Source organism: Nicotiana tabacum, chromosome 10 (assembly GCF_000715075.1).
Source record: "Nicotiana tabacum cultivar K326 chromosome 10, ASM71507v2, whole genome shotgun sequence".
Lineage (NCBI taxonomy): Eukaryota > Viridiplantae > Streptophyta > Magnoliopsida > Solanales > Solanaceae > Nicotiana > Nicotiana tabacum.
This window is the reverse complement of record NC_134089.1, coordinates 30,048,738-30,069,046: the sequence shown is the minus strand read 5'-3', so window position 1 is coordinate 30,069,046 and position 20,309 is coordinate 30,048,738. Positions and strand designations below refer to the sequence as shown.

Sequence of the window (20,309 nt, the reverse complement as noted above, 5' to 3'; positions counted from 1 at the left end):
GAGCGAGATTGTATCAGTTTTGTGCGCAAGTGTCATCAATGCCAAATACACGGAGATTTGATTCATTCTCCACCATCCGAGTTGCACACAATGTCGGCACCATGGCCCTTCGTTGCCTGGGGCATGGATGTGATTGGACCAATTGAGCCGGCAGCATCCAATGGACACAGGTTCATTCTGGTAGCTATTGATTATTTTACCAAATTGGTTGAGGCCAAGACATTCAAATCAGTGACCAAGAAAGTTGTGGTCGATTTTGTCTACTCAAATATCATATGTCGATTCGGAATCCCGAAGGTGATCATCACAGATAACGGTGCTAATCTTAACAGCAACTTAATGAAAGAAGTATGTCAACAGTTTAAGATTACACATCGTAACTCTACCCCATATCGGCCCAAGGCGAATGGAGTAGTAGAAGCAGCCAACAAAAACATAAAGAAGATACTTCGGAAAATGGTAGAAGGTTCAAAACAATGGCATGAAAAATTATCATTTGCATTATTGGGATACCGCACTACTGTTCGCACTTCAGTAGGAGCAACTCCTTATTTGTTGGTATACGGCACTGAAGCAGTAATTCCTGCAGAAGTTGAAATTCCTTCCCTTCGGATCATCGCCGAAGCAAAGATTGATGATGATGAATGGGTCAAAACTCATCTGGAACAGTTAAACTTGATTGATGAAAAACGATTGACCGCAGTATGCCATGGTCAATTATATCAAAAAAGAATAGAAAGAGCATACAACAAAAAGGTGCGTCCTCGGAAATTTGAAGTAGGTCAGCATGTGCTGAAACGTATTCTTCCACATCAGGTTGAAGCAAAGGGCAAATTTGCCCCGAATTGGCAAGGACCATTCATTGTGACCAGAGTATTATCGAATGGTGCACTATGCTTAACAGACATTGAAGGCAAATGCATAGATATGGCGATCAATTCTGACGCGGTAAAGAGATATTATGCATAACTTTTTGAATGTTTGTATTTAGCATTATTTCGAAGATTGGAATGACAAAGGCAATTTATTCTGCTATCCAAACACTATACCCTTTGTTTTCCCCCTTTGAGCCATACTTGTTTCTTTCTTACCCTCTCTTGGAATCAATAAAAAAAAGGAATCAAGTATGAAATTTGAAAAAAAAAAATCACTATTATCGGTGAACTACGTTTGACCTGATTCCTCAAAGAAGGATACGTAGGCGCTTCACGGCTCGGTCATAGGGTGCACAATATACATAAAATGTGCACAAAAAGAAACATCAAGCGACCCCAATCAAGGAACTGGGGCAAGAATTGTATTGGAAATAAGAAAAGATTCCAAGAGTTGTAATTTTAAACACATACCAAAAAACTGTTTAGCTTTTAATACCTTTTCCATTTCTAACCCCATACCAGAAAGACCTTTCGACCAATCTTAGAAAAATGCTGAGCCAAGCAAATGAAGATGGTTCATAACATCCTGGTACAAACAAGAAAAGAAAGAAAAAACGAGAGAGTCTTATAGGTGAAAACCCACACGGGCACCATAAGGCGACGGAAGTTGAGAGAAAAATAAAATGAGAGAGTCTTATTGGTGAAAACCTTCGTGGGCACCATAAGGCGAAAAGGAAGTGAGAAATGAACAAATGAGGAAAGTTTATCGGTGAAAACTCTTTAAGACGTTACAAGTCCAACAGGTCTGTGAAATAAAAAAATGAAGTTGGATTATGGAAATTTTGGGGAAAACGAAAATAAGACAGTTGAGAGGAGATTGATTAAAAGACTGGGTTGATTAATCCGAAATGCATACCCTAATCATTGGTGCCGGTAACTCCAATCAGATAAGTTTTTATTCTTTCTCCAACAGTCATCCAAACTTGGATTTTTCTTTTCATTCTATAATTGTCGAAATCAACGTATTTCGTTACTAATAATCTCACTTTCTAAAAAGCTTTGAGATAAATTTTATTCCAAATAAATAAGAAGGAATGTCAAGGTATACTACCAAGATTCAAGAAGATATGAGTATAAGAAAGGTGAAATTAAAAGTGGATCAGCAAAGTCAGAAGGGACATATGATTACAGTTAAAAGGGTTCGAAGAAAAGCATACAGAGGAGAATCCTATAGTCAAGAATCAATTACAAGGACAAAACAGTCAGTCTTTTCAACCATTCCAGAGCAACAAAGAGAAATGAAGAGAAGCATCACCATCGGCAAGAATACCCCAGTCAACTACCCTGCTTTAAACTAATGAAGTTTCCTTTGATTTAAAACAGGGGCAAATACAATATTTGTGTCAGGAAATACCTGGTAGAGAAGAAGAAGTCAGGCGTCCACCTGGAGAATGAGGATGAGAATTGAAGAAGTCAGGCGTCCACCTGGAGAATGAGGATGAGAAAAGAAGAAGTCAGGCGTCCACCTGGAGAATGAGGATGAGAAAAGAAGAAGTCAGGCGTCCACCTGGAGAATGAGGATGAGAAAAGAAGAAGTCAGGCGTCCACCTGGAGAATGAGGATGAAGAATTAAAGAAGTCAGGCGTCCACCTGGAGAATGAGGATGAAGAAATTGAAGAAGTCAGGCATCCACCTGGAGAATGAGGATGAGAATTAAAGAAGTCAGGCGTCCACCTGGAGAATGAGGATGAAGAAAAGAAGAAGTCAGGCGTCCACCTGGAGAATGAGGATGAGAAAAGAAGAAGTCAGGCGTCCACCTGGAGAATGAGGATGAGAAAAGAAGAAGTCAGGCGTCCACCTGGAGAATGAGGATGAAGAATTAAAGAAGTCAGGCGTCCACCTGGAGAATGAGGATAAGAATTAAAGAAGTCAGGCATCCAACTGGAGAATGAGGATGAGAATTAAAGAAGTCAGGCGTCCACCTGGAGAATGAGGATGAGAATTAAAGAAGTCAGGCGTCCACCTGGAGAAGGAGGATGAAGAATTAAAGAAGTCAGGCGTCCACCTGGAGAATGAGGATGAAAATTGAAGAAGTCAGGCGTCCACCTGGAGAATGAGGATGAAGAATTAAAGAAGTCAGGCGTCCACCTGGAGAATGAGGATAAGAATTAAAGAAGTCAGGCGTCCACCTAGAGAATGAGGATAAGAATTAAAGAAGTCAGGCGTCCACCTGGAGAATGAGGATGAGAATTAAAGAAGTCAGGCGTCCACCTGGAGAATGAGGATGAGAATTAAAGAAGTCAGGCGTCCACCTGGAGAAGGAGGATGAAGAATTAAAGAAGTCAGGCGTCCACCTGGAGAATGAGGATGAGAATTGAAGAAGTCAGTCGTCCACCTGGAGAATGAGGATGAGAAAAGAAGAAGTCAGGCGTCCACCTGGAGAATGAGGATGAGAAAAGAAGAAGTCAGGCGTCCACCTGGAGAATGAGGATGAGAAAAGAAGAAGTCAGGCGTCCACTGGAGAATGAGGATGAAGAATTAAAGAAGTCAGACGTCCACCTGGAGAATGAGGATGAAGAAATTGAAGAAGTCAGGCGTCCACCTGGAGAATGAGGATGAGAATTAAAGAAGTCAGGCATCCACCTGGAGAATGAGGATGAAGAAAGAAAAAAAAAAGCAGTCAAGACACCCACGTGAAGAACGAGGGAATGCAATTGAAGTATTGAAATCAAAAGCCCGCTCATATGAGAAAGGAGCACACTTAGAATCAATTAAAGCAGAGGAGTCCAACAGAATCCCCAGCAAGAAACAACAAGAGTTCCAAAAGGAATACGGAATAAGCCAAGTGCCCAAGAGTCACAAAGAAATCAAGACAACAAGAAACGCAAGGGCATGATCTAGATAAGATTTTTATTATTCATGTACCATAGTCTAGTTTAGCTTTTTGTATTTCCTTTAAAGTAAGGTGTAATAAGGAGGTCAGCAAGCAGTAAAAACAGCACGAAGCAGCAGTAACATCACAGTCCCACGGTAGTCCCAGCTACCCAAAATTCCCGAACTACATTGACCTGATTCCTTTATAGCCAAGGATATGTAGGAAACCTTTGAAGCAGAGGTTCGATCAAATCTTTCAAAAAATGCTTCCCACGGAGTATTCGAACGGGCAAAAATCACTCGTATCCGCTCACTTTATCTTTGCACGAAAACTCTTCGAGTTTCCGCACAAAGAGGGGCAGCTGTGAGCACGTGATTTTGGCTTTACGAAAACTACTCCAAAATAAATCAAAAAATAAAATAAATTTCTTTTACTGTGTAAATTTTGAATTTTGCGTAGTGTTAAATACTTGTTTTATGTCCGTAAATGTTTACTTTGTCATAATAAAATGAAAAAATAAAATAAAATACATATTGCATGCATATAGGATTTAATTATGCATTTAAAAGATAATTTAAATAAAATTACAAAAAAATATGCAATAGTTCTAGTTTTAATATTTCAATGTGTGATTAATGTGTTGTCCATGCATTAATAGGTAATTTATCTTTGCAAGGATAATTTTATTTTTTATAATTTTTTAGGAATTTAATAATTAGGAATTTAATTAGGAAATTAAAAAGAGTGGAATTAAATGGGCAAAAATGGATCTGGGCCAAAATTTCTAAAACGAAATCAGGCCCAACCAAACTAATCCCCTTCACAGCACAATCCCAACAACCCCATGTCCGGTCCAATTCAAACAAATCGAAACGACGACGTTTCATCACCCTTCATCAAGGGCCGTTGGATTCAATCCATCCAACGGCTGAGATCTCATCACCCTAACCCGTGATCCTTACCCGACCCAGTGACCCGACTCAGTCCGACCCCAACGTTAAACCAAACGACGTCGTTTGGATTAGTGGATTGATCATGGCCATTCATCTTACTTGATCGGACGGACGATATCCATCCACCCCACCCCTATATAAATCCCAAGCCCTTACCCCGGCCGCTAACTGAACACCCCCTCTCCTACACTGTTCATCATCGTCCCCCAAACCCCCACTCCTAACCCTAGCCGCCATAGGATTCCACCGCCTGAAACCCGGCGGCATCAACACCGTCGGTCACCAAAATAACACCCTAGAACCCCCTGAGCCTCCTCTATCCAAATATGTTATCCGTTGGGCTCGAATCTTCCTGAAGGTTCTCGAATCTTCAATTGAAGATTCGAGCCGAGTTTAGATCTAAACCAAACAACCCTTAGTTAACACCATAGTACCCCCTAGCATGCCTTGTTATGGATCTGAAGTTAGTTTGGCTCGAATCAGTTCTGAACTTCTCGAATCTTCTTTTGAAGATTCGGACCAAACAAGAACAACTCAGATCCGTTTCAAACTAACACCAAATAACCCCTAGGCTACCCTCACCCTTGTATCATGTTTGGTTCCCTTCGAATCTGCCCGGAAATGATCGGATTTAAGATCCAAGAACCTGAAACCCTAAAAATACCAAACTTTTGGATTCCGTTCATATTAAATGAAGATTGAGGTTTAATCGACCTTAGTCAAAGTATTTTCAGTGGAAAATACTTCGACTAAGGTCTGTTTGATTTCAAGCAAAAAATCCGAAATCCAAGTTGAGTTCGAGTCGGAATAAAATTGAAGATTCAAAGGTATTTTTTCTATTTATTTTGTGTATTATACATGTATTTTTGTGTTTGTTTTAGTCTGTGTAATTTTCACATCTTTTATTATCATATTGTCTCCTACCCGTCTACTTGATTTTAAATGTGAATTGTTTCTGTTGATTGTGCTTAGTTACAATGTGTGTAATCGACTCGATTAAGTTCGTCGATTAGTTATATTATGAATTCTCAATCATGATAATACTGATTGAAACAATCTGTTTCTATTTATGCACTGTTTGTTGACAGATATTGTAGATAATCATTTTTAACTAATACTCGTCAGTTAAATCATCCTGGTTTATATGAATCTGTCAAAATAAGTGTTGTATATATGTTATTGTCTGAACATTAAAGTTTCAGGGCATTGTTAGTATTGACAATGATCCTGTGTGTGTTTGATTTTGGTTCAATGTTAAGTCCAGTCTGAATTGTTATGATAATTTCAGTAATATGTTGTTATGATGTTAGTTCTGAATTCAGTATAATATTGCTGTAATGTCAAGTTTGAATTCAAGTTTACAAAAGTTGGTCAAATACAATTGTGTTAGGATGTTAATAGGATTGGTTATAGCTGTAAATCAGAAGGATAAATTAAGTTTATACAGATTTTAGAATCTGTTTTGCAGTAGGTTCTGATTTTTCAGTAATAACATCAGGATTTCAGGGGCATTTCTGGGAATGAAACAGTAAAAACAGGGTGTTAGTGCTAGTGTATTATAATGTAATGTTAGTGGCTATAGTTTAAGATAATAATGGGGAACAAGGGATAATGGGGCTGCTGAAAATCAGGTTAGGATCATATAAAGTATTAAAAAGTAGTTTTTAATGGAAACTTTCTAATTTTTAAAGGGATAAAGGGTCCATCCACCATTACAAAGGTGCAACCAGCCCTGTATAAATACAGGAGCTGGACAGACAGAAAGGAAGGAGTTTTAAGAGGGGAAAAAGGAGTTTTTTTTTCAGAGAAAGGAGAGCTTAGAGAGAGTTTTAAAAACAGACTTTAAGAGGAGAAGAAAAAAATCAGTTTTCAGAGAGAGGGAAATCAGTTTTCAGAAGAAGAGAGTTTGAGAGATTTTAGGAGAGGAAGATTAAACAGAAAAGGAACAAAAAGAACAGTCACACACACACACAGATATACAGCAGCAGAAACAGAAAAATCAGAGAAAAAATGGGAATTTGAAACTGAAAAGAAATTGAAGTCTGAAATATTGTTCTTTTGTTGAATCTGTTCAACCTTACTTGGTTCCACTGATTCAGTTAACAACTGAAGTGTCTTTTAAAAAGTAACTGTACTGTGCATCTGTTTTCTTCGGATCTTATTATTGTTTAAATCTGTGGGAATACTGGTATTTGGGGCTGAGTTTGTTACTGCTGCTACTGCTGAAATTTATTCATTCCACTTCATTTTCAGGTACATGTCTTTTAAATTTTAAGTTGGAAAGAGATTCAACATGACTCATCAATGAAGCTTGAATTGAAATTCTATTTTTCAATTGTCCGAATTCATTAGTTTAAATTTCATTTTTTTTATATTAGTTAACTAGTAGTGAATTCAATTTGATAGCTATGAGTTAAATTGTCTTATTTTGAAATTCATATAAAGTTTTGTAATAATGTTAGCCATTCCGAAATCTCATTGGTATAGGTATATGTGAATTGTCAAAACAGGAAGTAAGGCATAAAAATGGGCCATTGATTACATCCCATAATACCGTTAGCTAAATGTAGAGATTAAGAAGTTACATTAGTAGAATATCTTGTAACAAATATGATTTTGTTTAGATTGGTATAAGTTATTATATGGTATGATGACAGGTATAATCATATGAGTAAAGTAAGTTGGTATAGCTCGTCATGATGTTAAAACGTTATGAATGTTTACGCCAAACAGTTAGGTTGCATGTAAGGTAACTTTGTTGAATTAACTTGTATAATAATTCCCTTCCTATAAATTCGATGCTTATCTACCTTCATAAAACAAAGTGACCAAATAATTAGGCCTATTAGATTAAAAGCGAGTATATGAGAATGAAAAGAGATGTACAAGCATAAATTGCCACACTTTACATCAATGATAATTAGAAATAGAATTTGCATTAAGTAAATAATGAAAATTCTCGAAAAATATTTCCTTCCTTTATGAATCATTTATTTTCAGTTTCATATGCAATTTATTCTTTGGCATATATATATATGTCATATTTGTTTAAAAATAGTATTAATCATATTTTTATTCTGTTCTTTGAATTTGAATAGTTGGAATGAATATAACTTATATTCGGAAATTATAATCAATGGGCAACATTCAATAAATTGTGAATTCTTTTTTCAAGAATTAGGGATATCTTAAATGAAGATTTCTCATAATATAATAAACAATTTATGGAAAAATCCCTAATATCATTGCAAATATTTCGCGCAATTAGGGATACGTTCGCGTACCCTGATTATATTTTTAAAAGCAAAATTCGGATTATGCGTACGCGCAATTTCGAGCGAATATTTAATAAAAGGATTTTTTCAAAGGCGTTAAATTAATTTCATAAAAATCCGCGATGTGCGGTTCAATATTTAAGAAAAACAAATATTCTTGATTCAGCACAATCTCGAAAAAATGATTGCTTAATAAATATATTATCAAAAGTTATTGTGTACACGTACGCGTGACACAATTCCGCATTTTTAAGTTTATAACACGAATATACGTACGCGTAATTCGAATCAAAGAAGGGTTTTCAATCACAATAAGTATAAGCGGTAGTAAAATCATGTAACATCAATATATTTAATAAAAATCAAGATAATTAAGCCAATAATAAAAACAGTTAAGCGACCGTGCTAGAACCACGGAATTCGGAAATGCCTAACACCTTCTTCCGGATTAACAGAATTCCTTACTCAGGATTTCTGGTTCGCAGAATAATAAACAGAGTCATATTCTCCTCGATTCAGGGATTAAAATTGGTGACTTGGGACGCCTTAAAATTCCCAGGTGGCGACTCTGAAATAACTAAATAAATCCTGTTTCGACTGTCCTTTAATTGGAGAAAAATCCCCACGCGCCCCGCGGGCGCGGTGAAAAGGAGGTGCGACAGCAATGACAGACTGTTTGGCACTCTTCCACAATATTGCTCCTTCAGCTAATTGGAACATATAACCAAAAGTGGACTTTCTAGTGTCAATACATCCAGCGTAATCTAAATCCGAGTATCCAACAACTTCCAAATGCTTGGATCTCCTATACATGAGCATGTAATCCTCCGTTCCTTTCAGGTACCTCAAAACTTTCTTTGCAGTTGTGATCAATTCCTGGGTTACTCTGATATCTTCCTAGCATTCCGACCGCAAAACTAATATCTGGTCTTGTGCAAGTCTGAGCATACATCAGACTACCAAGAATTGAAGAGTAAGGAATTGATTCCATTTCCTTTCGTTCTACATCATTCTTAGGGCATTGCATGAGACTAAATTTGTCCCCTTTTTGAATTGGAACAATTCCTGCTGAACAATTGTTTATATTAAATCTCTCTAGAATTCTTTCGATATAGACTTTCTGAGACAATCCCAATAATCCTTGTGATCAATCACAAAATATTTCTATTCCTATCACATAGGATGCCTCCCCCATATCTTTCATTTCAAAATTCTTAGAGAGAAAATTTTTAGTCTCACGCAATATGCCTAAATCATTAGCAGCAAGTAGAATATCATCAACATATAGGACGAAATATAAACTTGCTCCCACTGATCTTTTGGTATATACACCGATCAACAGTATTTTCCCCAAATCCAAATGATGTTATGGTATCATTAAACTTTATATATCGTTGTCGTGAGGCTTGTTTAAGTCCATATATTGACTTCTTCAGTTTACACACCATTTGACCTTTTTCTTTAGTTTTGAAACCCTCTGGTTGGTCCAAATAAACTTCCTCTTCGATATCTCCATTAAGAAAGGCAGTTTTCACATCCATTTGGTGTAACTCTAAATCATAATGAGCCACCAAGGCCATAATAATTCTTAACGAGCCTTTCTTTGAGACCGGCGAAAAGGTCTCTTTATAATCAATGCCTCCTTTCTGAGTATAATCCTTGGCAACAAGTCTGGCTTTGTATCGTTCAATATTGCCATTTGAATTGCGTTTGGTCTTAAAGACCCATCTACACCCGATTCTTTTAGAACTTTCTGGCAATTCAACAAGATCCCAGACTTTACTGTATTCCATGGATTTTAACTCTTCCTTTATAGCATCAATCCATTTTTCAGACTCATTGCTTTCTATGGCTTGTGCAAATGAAACTGGATCCTCATTAAGACCAATGTCAAAATCTGACTCTTGCAAATAAACCACGTAATCATCTGAAATAGCCGATTTTTTAAATCTTTGAGATTTTCTTAATGGCATTTCTTGTGGTTCATTTGTGTCAGATATTTGTGAGTTAGTTTCTTCATGAAGTGTTTAATCCAAATGTTGTTCGGTATTGTCAAAGTGTTCTTCAACAACTGGAACAATATTTGGTATTTGTGTGGAAGTAGGTACATTCGTGGGTAATAGAATATGGACCCTCACCTCTTTTATTTCCACACTTTGCTTTTCAACACTCCCACTAACCTCACCATTCTCAATGAATCTTGCATTACTGGTTTCAACAATTCTCGAACTATGGTTTGGACAATAAAACACATAACGTTTAGATTTCTCTGGGTAACCAATAAAGTAACCATTTAATGTTCGAGAATCTAGTTTATTTTCTTGTGGATTATAAACTCTAGCTTCCGCTGGCCAACCCCAAACATGCAGGTGTCTTAAACTAGGTTTCCTTCATGTCTACAGTTCAAAAGGGGTCTTTGGAACTACCTTACTAGGAACCCTATTTAATAAATATATAACGGTTTTAAGAGCATACATCCAAAATGATTTGGGTAATGAAGAATTACTCATCATGCTCCTAACCATATCCATAAGTGTTCGATTACGCCTTTCTGCAACACCATTTTGTTGAGGTGTTCTTGGCATAGTATACTGTGCACATATGCCATGTTCCTCGAGGAACTTTGCAAATGATCCTGGACATTGTCCTGATTCATTATATTTTTCATAATATTCACCACCTCTATCTGACCTAATGATTTTCACCTTTCTATCTAATTGTCTTTCAACCTCATTAACAAATACCTTGAGAGCATCTATTGCTTGAGATTTTTCTTTCAGCAAATAGATGTATCCATAACGTGAAAAATCATCGATAAAAGTGATAAAATATTTCTCTCCACTAAAAGATGGAACATCAAATGGTCCACAAATATCGGTGTGTATAATTTCAAGAAGTTGAGTACTTCTTGTGGCACCTTTCTTACTATGCTTGGTTCGCTTTCCCTTAATGCAATCCAAACATATAGTAAGATCAGTAAAATTTAGATTCGGAAGAATCTCATTCTTTACTAATCTTTCTAATCTTTCTTTGGATATATGACCCAAATGTCTATGCCACAAGTAAGCAGAACTTTCATCTAGTGAACTACGTTTAATTCCAACATTATGTTGAACAGTAAGAAGGGATTCAGAAAAACCAATGTCGAGTTTCAATTTATATAAATCATCACTAAGAAAACCAGAACCATAAAAAATAGCATTCTTATGTAAATTGAAACATCCATTTCCAAACTTTAAATCAAATTCAGAAACATCAAGTCTTGAAAGAGAAATCAAATTCCTAGAAACTGAAGGTACATAAAGAGTCTGTAATAGATCAAGGTGACGTCCAGTCTCCATGATCAAACGATAAGTCCCTATGCCTTCAATTGGAGCCTTTATATGATTTCCCATGAATAAGAAATCCTTATTTGGATTTGTAGTTTGGATCGTAAGTAATCTCTACAATGTAGTAGATACATGAGCAGTTGCACTAGAATCAAGCCACCAAGTATTATTAGGAACTTCTACTAAATTTGATTCGAAACATACAAAAGCACTAATTGTACCTTTCTTTTCGAACCAAACTTTACGTTCCAGGCAATCTTTCTGATAGTATCCTTCCTTGTTACAAAAACGACACGTATCTGCCTTATGTTCCTTGTTAGCATCTTGTTGAGCTTTAGTAGGTGCTTTCTTCTTCTTGAACTTGTTGGCCTTCACTTTAAGTCTTTTACCAGCTCCTTGACCCATGAGGTTAATTGAATGATTCCCTTGTTTCTTAAGTCTTGACTCCTCCTAAGTAAGTATACTGGAAAATTCACTAACATTCCATTTATCCTTAATAGTGTTATAGTTAATTTGAAAAGGTCCATACTCAGGAGGCAACGAGTTCAGAATAAACTGAACCAAGAAGGAATCATCCACTTTCATCCCCAAGGACTGAAGTCTTGCTGCAATGTTAGTCATCTCGATGATATGATTTTGCATGCTACGCGACCTATCAAGCTTCATGGTCGTGAGTTCAGCCATTAGTGTACCAACGAGAGACTTATCTGCAGAACGAAAACGTTTTTCCACAAACTTCAGGTATTCCCTGGCGCTTTCTGTTTGTGGAATAATACTCTTAATGTTGTTGGCAATATTCATTCGCATAAACATAAGGCTTAGCCTGTTAGAGCGTTCCCATGCTTTATAGAAAGACTTCTCATCTGCCCTGCTCGAAACAGTAATGGTAGTGGGCTTATCATTCAGCAGGGCCAAGTTAAGATCCATCACACCTAAGTGAAACTGGACTTATTCACGCCATTTAGAGAAGTTCAATCCGTTGAACACAGTGCAGACGAAGAAAGCGAATGAAAAGGAATAGCTGCAAAATAGATAATACATGCTCACAAATCAATATGGATTCAATAAAACAGTTAAAGCATATCGCAATTCTCCTTTGGGTAAATACTACGACACACTATCATAATTTAAGTGTCATTTAGTCTTTAATAGGTAATTAAATATTTTTAACCAAATATATATGCCATCTTTGGACAAACAATATATATTTGACTAAAGAATATTAATTTTACCTCATTATAATCACTATTCATAGAATAATTGATTCACCTTTGGGTAAATCCTTAAGTTCTAGCAATAGTAAAAATTAATTTATCCACTAATTTTTAATTATTGGTATTTCATTAATTTCATGGATAAATTATAATTTTATGTATGCATATTTTTCATGAGCATACTAGTTTGGACACTTTGGTGACTAACAGACTATATAATCATAACACTACTAGAATTCTGGGAAAAAGATACCGCAAAAAGCAACCAACTTTGGTCGCTTTTTGGCTAAATAGCGACCAAAATGCGACCAAAAGTGCCTGGTAGCTATATTGATGGTCTCTAAGCTAAATGGACCCATTTTTCCGGATATTGACTATAGAGACCAACTTTGGTCGCTTTATTAATTTAATAATATAAATTTGGCGACCAAAGTTGGTCTCTAAATAAAAAATACATTATTTATTTATTTATTATTAATCACTAAAAAGCGACCAACTTTGGTCTCTAAACCAAATATTATATTTTAAAATCTGGAAACTAGCGACCAACTTAGGTCCCTAAATACATGGATTTAATTTATTTTTTAAATATTAGCGACCAACTTTGGTCGCTATATCTCCAGAAATTTTATTTTTTTAATGAAATAGCGACCAAGTTTGGTTGCTTTTTGTAGAAATCTGGGTAAATAGCGACCAAAGTCGGTCGCTATTCTCCAGAAAATTATTTTTTTTAACATGAAAAGCGACCAAATAGAGACCAACTTTGGTCGCTTTTCTGTGTATTATTTTGGCAGAAACTGCCTGTTTTTGCAGCTACACCACTTGCGAGCTATACCAATTTCCTAAATAGACATTTTATGCCAACAACAACAACAATAAAAAGCAATTAAAAGCAACAAAGAATAAAGTTCAATAGAACTAACACATTAAGCTAACAAAACTAAGTTAACGCTTATTACAAGCCCATTCGAACTAAAGAGAACTAACACAATAGTAAATTGGTATGTAAATTAGTTCTAACACAATAGAACTAACACAATGTAAATTAGTTCTAACACAATAGAACTAACACAATAGTATATAAAGTACTGAAGGAGTGTTCTTTCATCATCCTCGTCTGCAAGTTGGATTGCCTCGCTCGGTTCATTAGGTGGTTGACTGCGTATGAATTCCCCCACGTCAGATGTGAAGCGAATTGAACCTATATGAAAAATTATATTGAATTAGTATTTCAAAATTTATATAAAAGCAAATCAAAATATTTAATGAATAGTAAAAAACTTACATGTATGTAGTCGAGGCTCGACCCTCCTTTCTGAATCAGTCTCTTTCTTCTTCTTTACAATACGAGTTTCATTGAATAGCTCATCTTGCTTCATTGGCATCATAAAGTTGTCTGGTGGCTTTGGTGATTATCCTCGTGGTACTATTACTCGAGATGAACTTTGATACAGAGAATAACTTGGATACGGTACATGACGGAGTGTGTCTTTGATCAATTGTTTATCTCATTAGCTACAATGATAATAAGAAGACAACGACATGTGTTTCAAAAAAGTGATGGTGTAGGTAGGATTTAGCATTTCCTAAGTAGATAAAAGAGGTTATAGAGGAATTCTGTACTTCATTTTCTATGAGGAAAAGAAGTTTGATTGAGAGTGACAAGGTTGATGAAGACGGATGGTTTTCCGTTGGTCGTTGCAGTTCCCATAAAACGTGGATCATAAGACTTTATGATGACAAAGATTATAGGAAGTTTTGTGCTCAACTTTCTTCCAAGTCTGATCCGTACAAGCTTAATGTGATATTGGATGATATTTCTTCAGATTCAGACAATAATTTGACCGACAAAAGTATGGAAATGCACTTAAAAAGAATTAAAGGTAAAACGTTTTTCTTGGTCGAGAAGGAAGCTGAAAAATATTTTACCTTTAATTCTTTTTAAGAGCATTTCCATACTTTTGTCAGTCAAATCATTATCTGAATCTGAACCAATATCACATTAAGCTTGTACGGATCAGACTCGAAAGAAAGTTGAGTACAAAACTTCCTATAATCTCTGTCATCATAGAGTCTTATGATCCCCATTTTATGGGAACTGCAACGACCAACGGAAAACCATCCGTCTTCATCAACCTTGTCACTCTCAATCAAACTTCTTTTCCTTATGGAAAATGAAGTACAGAATTCCTCTATAAGCTCTTCTTTTATCTACTTAGGAAATACTAAATTCCTACCTACACAATCACTATTTGAAACACATGTCATTGCCTTCTCATCATCATTGTCGCTATAATGAGAATAACAATTAAAGGCACATTCTGCCAGGTACTTTATCTTAGTTATTCTTGGTGGAAGTTCCATTGCATGTCTAATAACGTCATCAACCTCTTCTACAAAATCCTCCCGCAATCTAAAATTCCAAAACATAAACCAAAATTTCAATTCATATCCTAAAGGTTCAACTCATACCTAAAAGGTTTAATTTATATCCTAAAGGTTCAATTCATACATAAAATCTTCAATTCATATCCACAAAAGTTCAAGTCATATCCTAAAGGTTCAACTCATACATAAAAGCTTCAATTTATATCCTAAAAGTTATATTCATATCCTACGAGTTTAAACTTAAACTAAAAGTTTAATTTATATCCTAAAAGCTTTAACTCATACCTAAAAGGTTCAATTCATATCCTAAAAATTCAACTCATATCCTAAAAGGTTCAATTTATATCCACAAAAGTTCAAGTCATATCCTAAAGGTTCAACTCATACATAAAAGCTTCAATTTATATCCTAAAAGTTATATTCATATCCTACGAGTTTAAACTTAAACTAAAAGTTCAATTTATATCCTAAAAGCTTCAACTCATACCTAAAAGGTTCAATTCATATCCTAAAAATTCAACTCATATCCTAAAAGGTTCAATTTATATCCACAAAAGTTCAAGTCATATCCTAACGGTTCAACTCATACATAAAAGCTTCAATTTATATCCTAAAAGTTATATTCATATCCTACGAGTTTAAGTTCAATTTATATCCTAAAGGTTCAACTCATACCTAAAAGGTTCAATTCATATCCTAAAAATTCAACTCGTATCCTAAAAGGTTCAATTTATATCTTACAAGTTCAATTCACAAGAACAAAACCTAAAAACTATAAGTTATATTTGTATCCTACGAGTTTAAACTTAAACTAAAAGTTTAATTTATATCCTAAAATGGGCGACTCGTTGTACTCAAACAAGAGTCACGCAATGATTCGCTTAAGGCCTTAAACATTAACATTGTCTTGAACTTTAAGAGAAAATCCAAATATACTATCATGTGTCTATATTAAATATCTACCTATAAACTAATCAAGATTAAACTAAAAGTTCAATTTATACCCTAATATATATCTACCTATGAATCAAGTCTTTGACGTTAAATTAGTATCTATTGCTTACTAAAATATTGAAGGAGAAATACTCAATAAAGCCTAGCCTAAATATTCAACCCATACCCTAAACCCTAGATTTCTATAAAATGTTAAATAATGATAAATACAATCTAAACCCTAGGTTTCTATAAAATACAATGTTAAATAATCAATTGAAACACTAATTCTAGGTTGAAACAATAAACAATTGAAACACTAATTGAAACCCTAGGTTTGTAATTCTAACCTTGAATTTTTAGGAGGTGGAGAAGGAGAGACGCAACAGCGGCAGAGGCGACGGCGGCAGCTGAGCGGTGGTCGTTGGTGGCGTGGGTGGGGCCTGGTGGTGGGAGTTGGAAGGGGGGTGGGGTTTGAGTGTGAGAGAGAAAAGAGGGATTTTGGGAATTTTTTAGAAAGAATGGGAGGGGATCCCGGTTTTGAGAGTTATGTAATTAAAATAGCGACCAACGTTGGTCGCTATTTTGGTGGGTAAAACAGTTTTGAATTTTTAGAAATAGCGACCAACTTTGGTCGCTATATTCTGACCGTTTGACCAAAATAGCGACCAAAGTTGGTCGCTATTTCAAAAAACAAATATATACGACCAAAGTTGGTCGCTATTTCAAAAAAGAATATATATATATATATATATATATATATATATATATATATATATATATAAGCTGTATTCGATACGCTATTACCTAATACACTTATAGTTAGTGCATAGTATAGCGTATGTATATATATATATATATATATATATATAAGCTATATTCGATACGGTATTACCTCATACACTTATACTTAGTGCATAGTATAGCGTAAGTACATATATTATATATATATAAGCTATATTCGATACGGTATTACCTCATACACTTATACTTAGTGCATAGTATAGCGTAAGTACATATATTATATATATAAGCTGTATTCGATACGGTATTACCTCATACACTTATACTTAGTGCATATTATAGCGTAAGTACATATATATATATATATATATATATATATATATAAGCTATATTCGATACGGTATTACCTCATACACTTATACTTAGTGCATAGTATAGCGTAAGTACATATATTATATATATAAGCTGTATTCGATACGGTATTACCTCATACACTTATACTTAGTGCATATTATAGCGTAAGTACATATATTATATATATATATATAAGCTGTATTCGATACGGTATTACCTAGTACACTTATAGTTAGTGCATAGTATAGCGTAAGTACATATTATATATATATATATAAGCTGTATTCGATACGGTATTACCTCATACACTTATACTTAGTGCATAGTATAGCGTAAGTATATATATTATATATATATAAGTTGTATTCGATACGGTATTACCTAATACACTTATAGTTAGTGCATAGTATAGCGTAAGTATATATATTATATATATATAAGCTGTATTCGATACGGTATTACCTCATACACTTATACTTAGTGTATAGTATAGCGTAAGTACATATATTATATATATATATATATATATATATATATATATATATATATATATATATATATATATATATATATATATATATATATATATATATATATATAAGCTATATTCGATACGGTATTACCTCATACACTTATACTTAGTGCATAGTATAGCATAAGTACATATATTGTATATATAGACACACACGCCCGCTTCGTAGTACTATTCATCCCTTGTATTACAAAATTATTAACGACTTACATTTATATTATTTACATAGTAAACACAAAAGTGATTTTTAAATTTGACCATATAGAGACCAACTTTGGTCGCTAACTTTAAATGAATTTAATTTAGCGACCAAAGTTGGTCACTAAATGTACATGAATTTAAATTAGAGACCAAATTTGGTCACTAAAATTTAATCAGATTTATTTATATTTTATATAATATTTAAATTAATAATAAAAATTGTTAAACGTTAGAACTGGGTCCCACATTGGCGACCAACTTTGGTCGCTAAATTTTGAATTATATTTATTTATATTTTATAAATTTTTTACATAAATATATATTTATTAAAATATTATAACTGGGTCCCACTTTAGCGACCAAAGTTGGTCGCTATCTTCTTATCCTTCAGTTAGCGACCAACTTTGGTCGCAAGTTTTAAATTATATATATTTATATTTTATAAGTTTTATAAAATAATAATAAAATTATTAAAAAAAATTGTGTGGGTCCCACTTTTGCGACCAACATTGGTCGCTAAACTCAGTGTATCTTTGACCAAGCAAGTCTGACCAGTCCAGTCAACCGTTTGACAAAATTTGCGTCCAAATAGCGACCAACTATGGTCGCTAAATTATTTCAAATATTTTTTTTATTATTTTCGGTAGTTTGGCGACCAACTTTGGTCGCTTTTCTTAACAAACCAAATTTGGTCGCCAATATTTGGTCGCTTTTTGGCCGAATTCTAGTAGTGTAAATGCACACATAAAACAAATATCTGAAGATTTTATGCATGTGAATACTTTAAACAATCTAGTTTGATCAATTTGGTGACTAACAAACTATATAATTTTAAGCACATATATAAATAATCAATGGCCCTAATTTTAAAATAGTAGCCTAAAGAAACAAACATAATTTCATGACCACAATTATAAAATAGGGACATAATGGGATAACTTAGTAACAACATAATCCCTATACGGCACTGCAAATTCATTATCGTGCAGTGCCGCTTTTTCAATCATCAAACTAATATGTAGATTCTTCATTATTTAATATAACTGCTATTTATTCCAATAAATATTTATATCATGATATACTATTCTGACACATATAATCATTGTGGTTGAACACGGGAAAATAGAATTGTATTAATAAATTGCAGACAGAAGCATATATTCATAATCATCAACCCACAAAGCTATATTACTCTTTCTATTTAACCATTCAATATGTACATAAATTAATGGTTCGTCTTGGTATTAGAGGATGAGAGGCAGAACTCATTAAACTAAAGATTCCCTCAAATATTTTTGATTACAAGGTCACGGTCTGAGACCTCATTAACTCTTAAAACATACAGAGAAGGAAAATACTTTTACTACATTCATTCGGTCAGATTTTTTCTTTCCGTAAGTTTTAAAATTAATCTCTTCAATCGAAGATTATCAGTTCAAATATCCATGCTCTGATACCACATGTAAGCATAAACTTTAATTTACACCAAAATCTTGAACATGATAATCTTACACAAAATCGTTACAGAAAACATACCTGAAGCGGAATCCATTATCTTGAAGCGGAAGCATTAATCGGTAATTGGTTTCTCGCCTCTTACCCTAACTTTACGTTAGGACCGACTTTAGTGATGGAAGAGAGAATAAAAAAATACGGTAACCCTAATGGGTGGGGAGATGACCAATTTATAGAGATTCTCACTTAATCTGGTACGTCCATCAAGTGACCAATCGGACGGATGAGATTTAATAATTAATTAAATATTAATTATGGGCCTTAACCTACTGGGTCACATACACGTAGGAAAATAACTTACAGTGATCACCCATGGTAACAGGTCGGAGGAGCACTGCTCTGATATCAATGATACGCATTATACATAATTAGAAGGAGAATAAGCAAAACCTAAGAAGCAAATGTGCAGAGTTGCTCCTAAACAGTTGAGTTTGATGGAGAAGAAGAATAAAAGAAGAGCTGAGAGAGATAAGAGGGATTCTTAGTAATTAAAATGTTTGAATTAATTGTACAACTAAATCCATTGTTATGTATACACGAGCAATTCGAAAGAGAAAAGGAATCTGGAAGTTAATTATAACTAACTCCCTCACAGTTGTACCAGAAGTCATATGCGGCACGTGACCTTAACTAACATCTAATAAATTGATTAAATCTTCAACTAAAATACAAATTGGCTTCAACTAAAATATGACTTGGCAACTAAAATAGCTAATCTGGAAATCTAATTGAACCGACTCATATCAGTTTAATATCAAAATAACCATCTAAATTGCTGAAAGTTTGCAAATTCAAACTTCCTTTATGGGTGATATCAATTCCTGAAAAAGATTTTAAAAAAAAAAAAAAGAAACTGTGAAAAGGAATATTAAAAAAAAAAAAAAAAAGATGCGAGAGAAATTAATTACAATTGGGAAGAGCTTTGTGTATCTTCTGCAATGGTTAGCCGAACTTCTGAGTTACAAGTTTGTGCTCTTATGTGTTTGAGGTCCAGCTCTTGTCCTTTTTATAGACCTCATGAGCAAGTGGAGTCTTACTTGGTGTACAAGACTTCCCCGTTAAATAAAAAGAGATTCCTAGTTGATTACCAAGTCTCTTGTTCTTTAAAGAAAAGGATTCCG

General features: G+C 34.4%; 1 protein-coding gene across 1 annotated transcript; it reads right to left on the bottom strand.

The window, feature by feature from the left end:
• Positions 1 to 11,757: 11,757 nt before the first annotated feature.
• On the bottom strand, positions 11,758 to 12,234 carry LOC107805348 (uncharacterized). Its single transcript, XM_016629379.1, has one exon. It carries the CDS (start codon positions 12,232 to 12,234, stop codon positions 11,758 to 11,760), a length of 477 nt encoding a protein of 158 aa, XP_016484865.1.
• Positions 12,235 to 20,309: the final 8,075 nt, after the last annotated feature.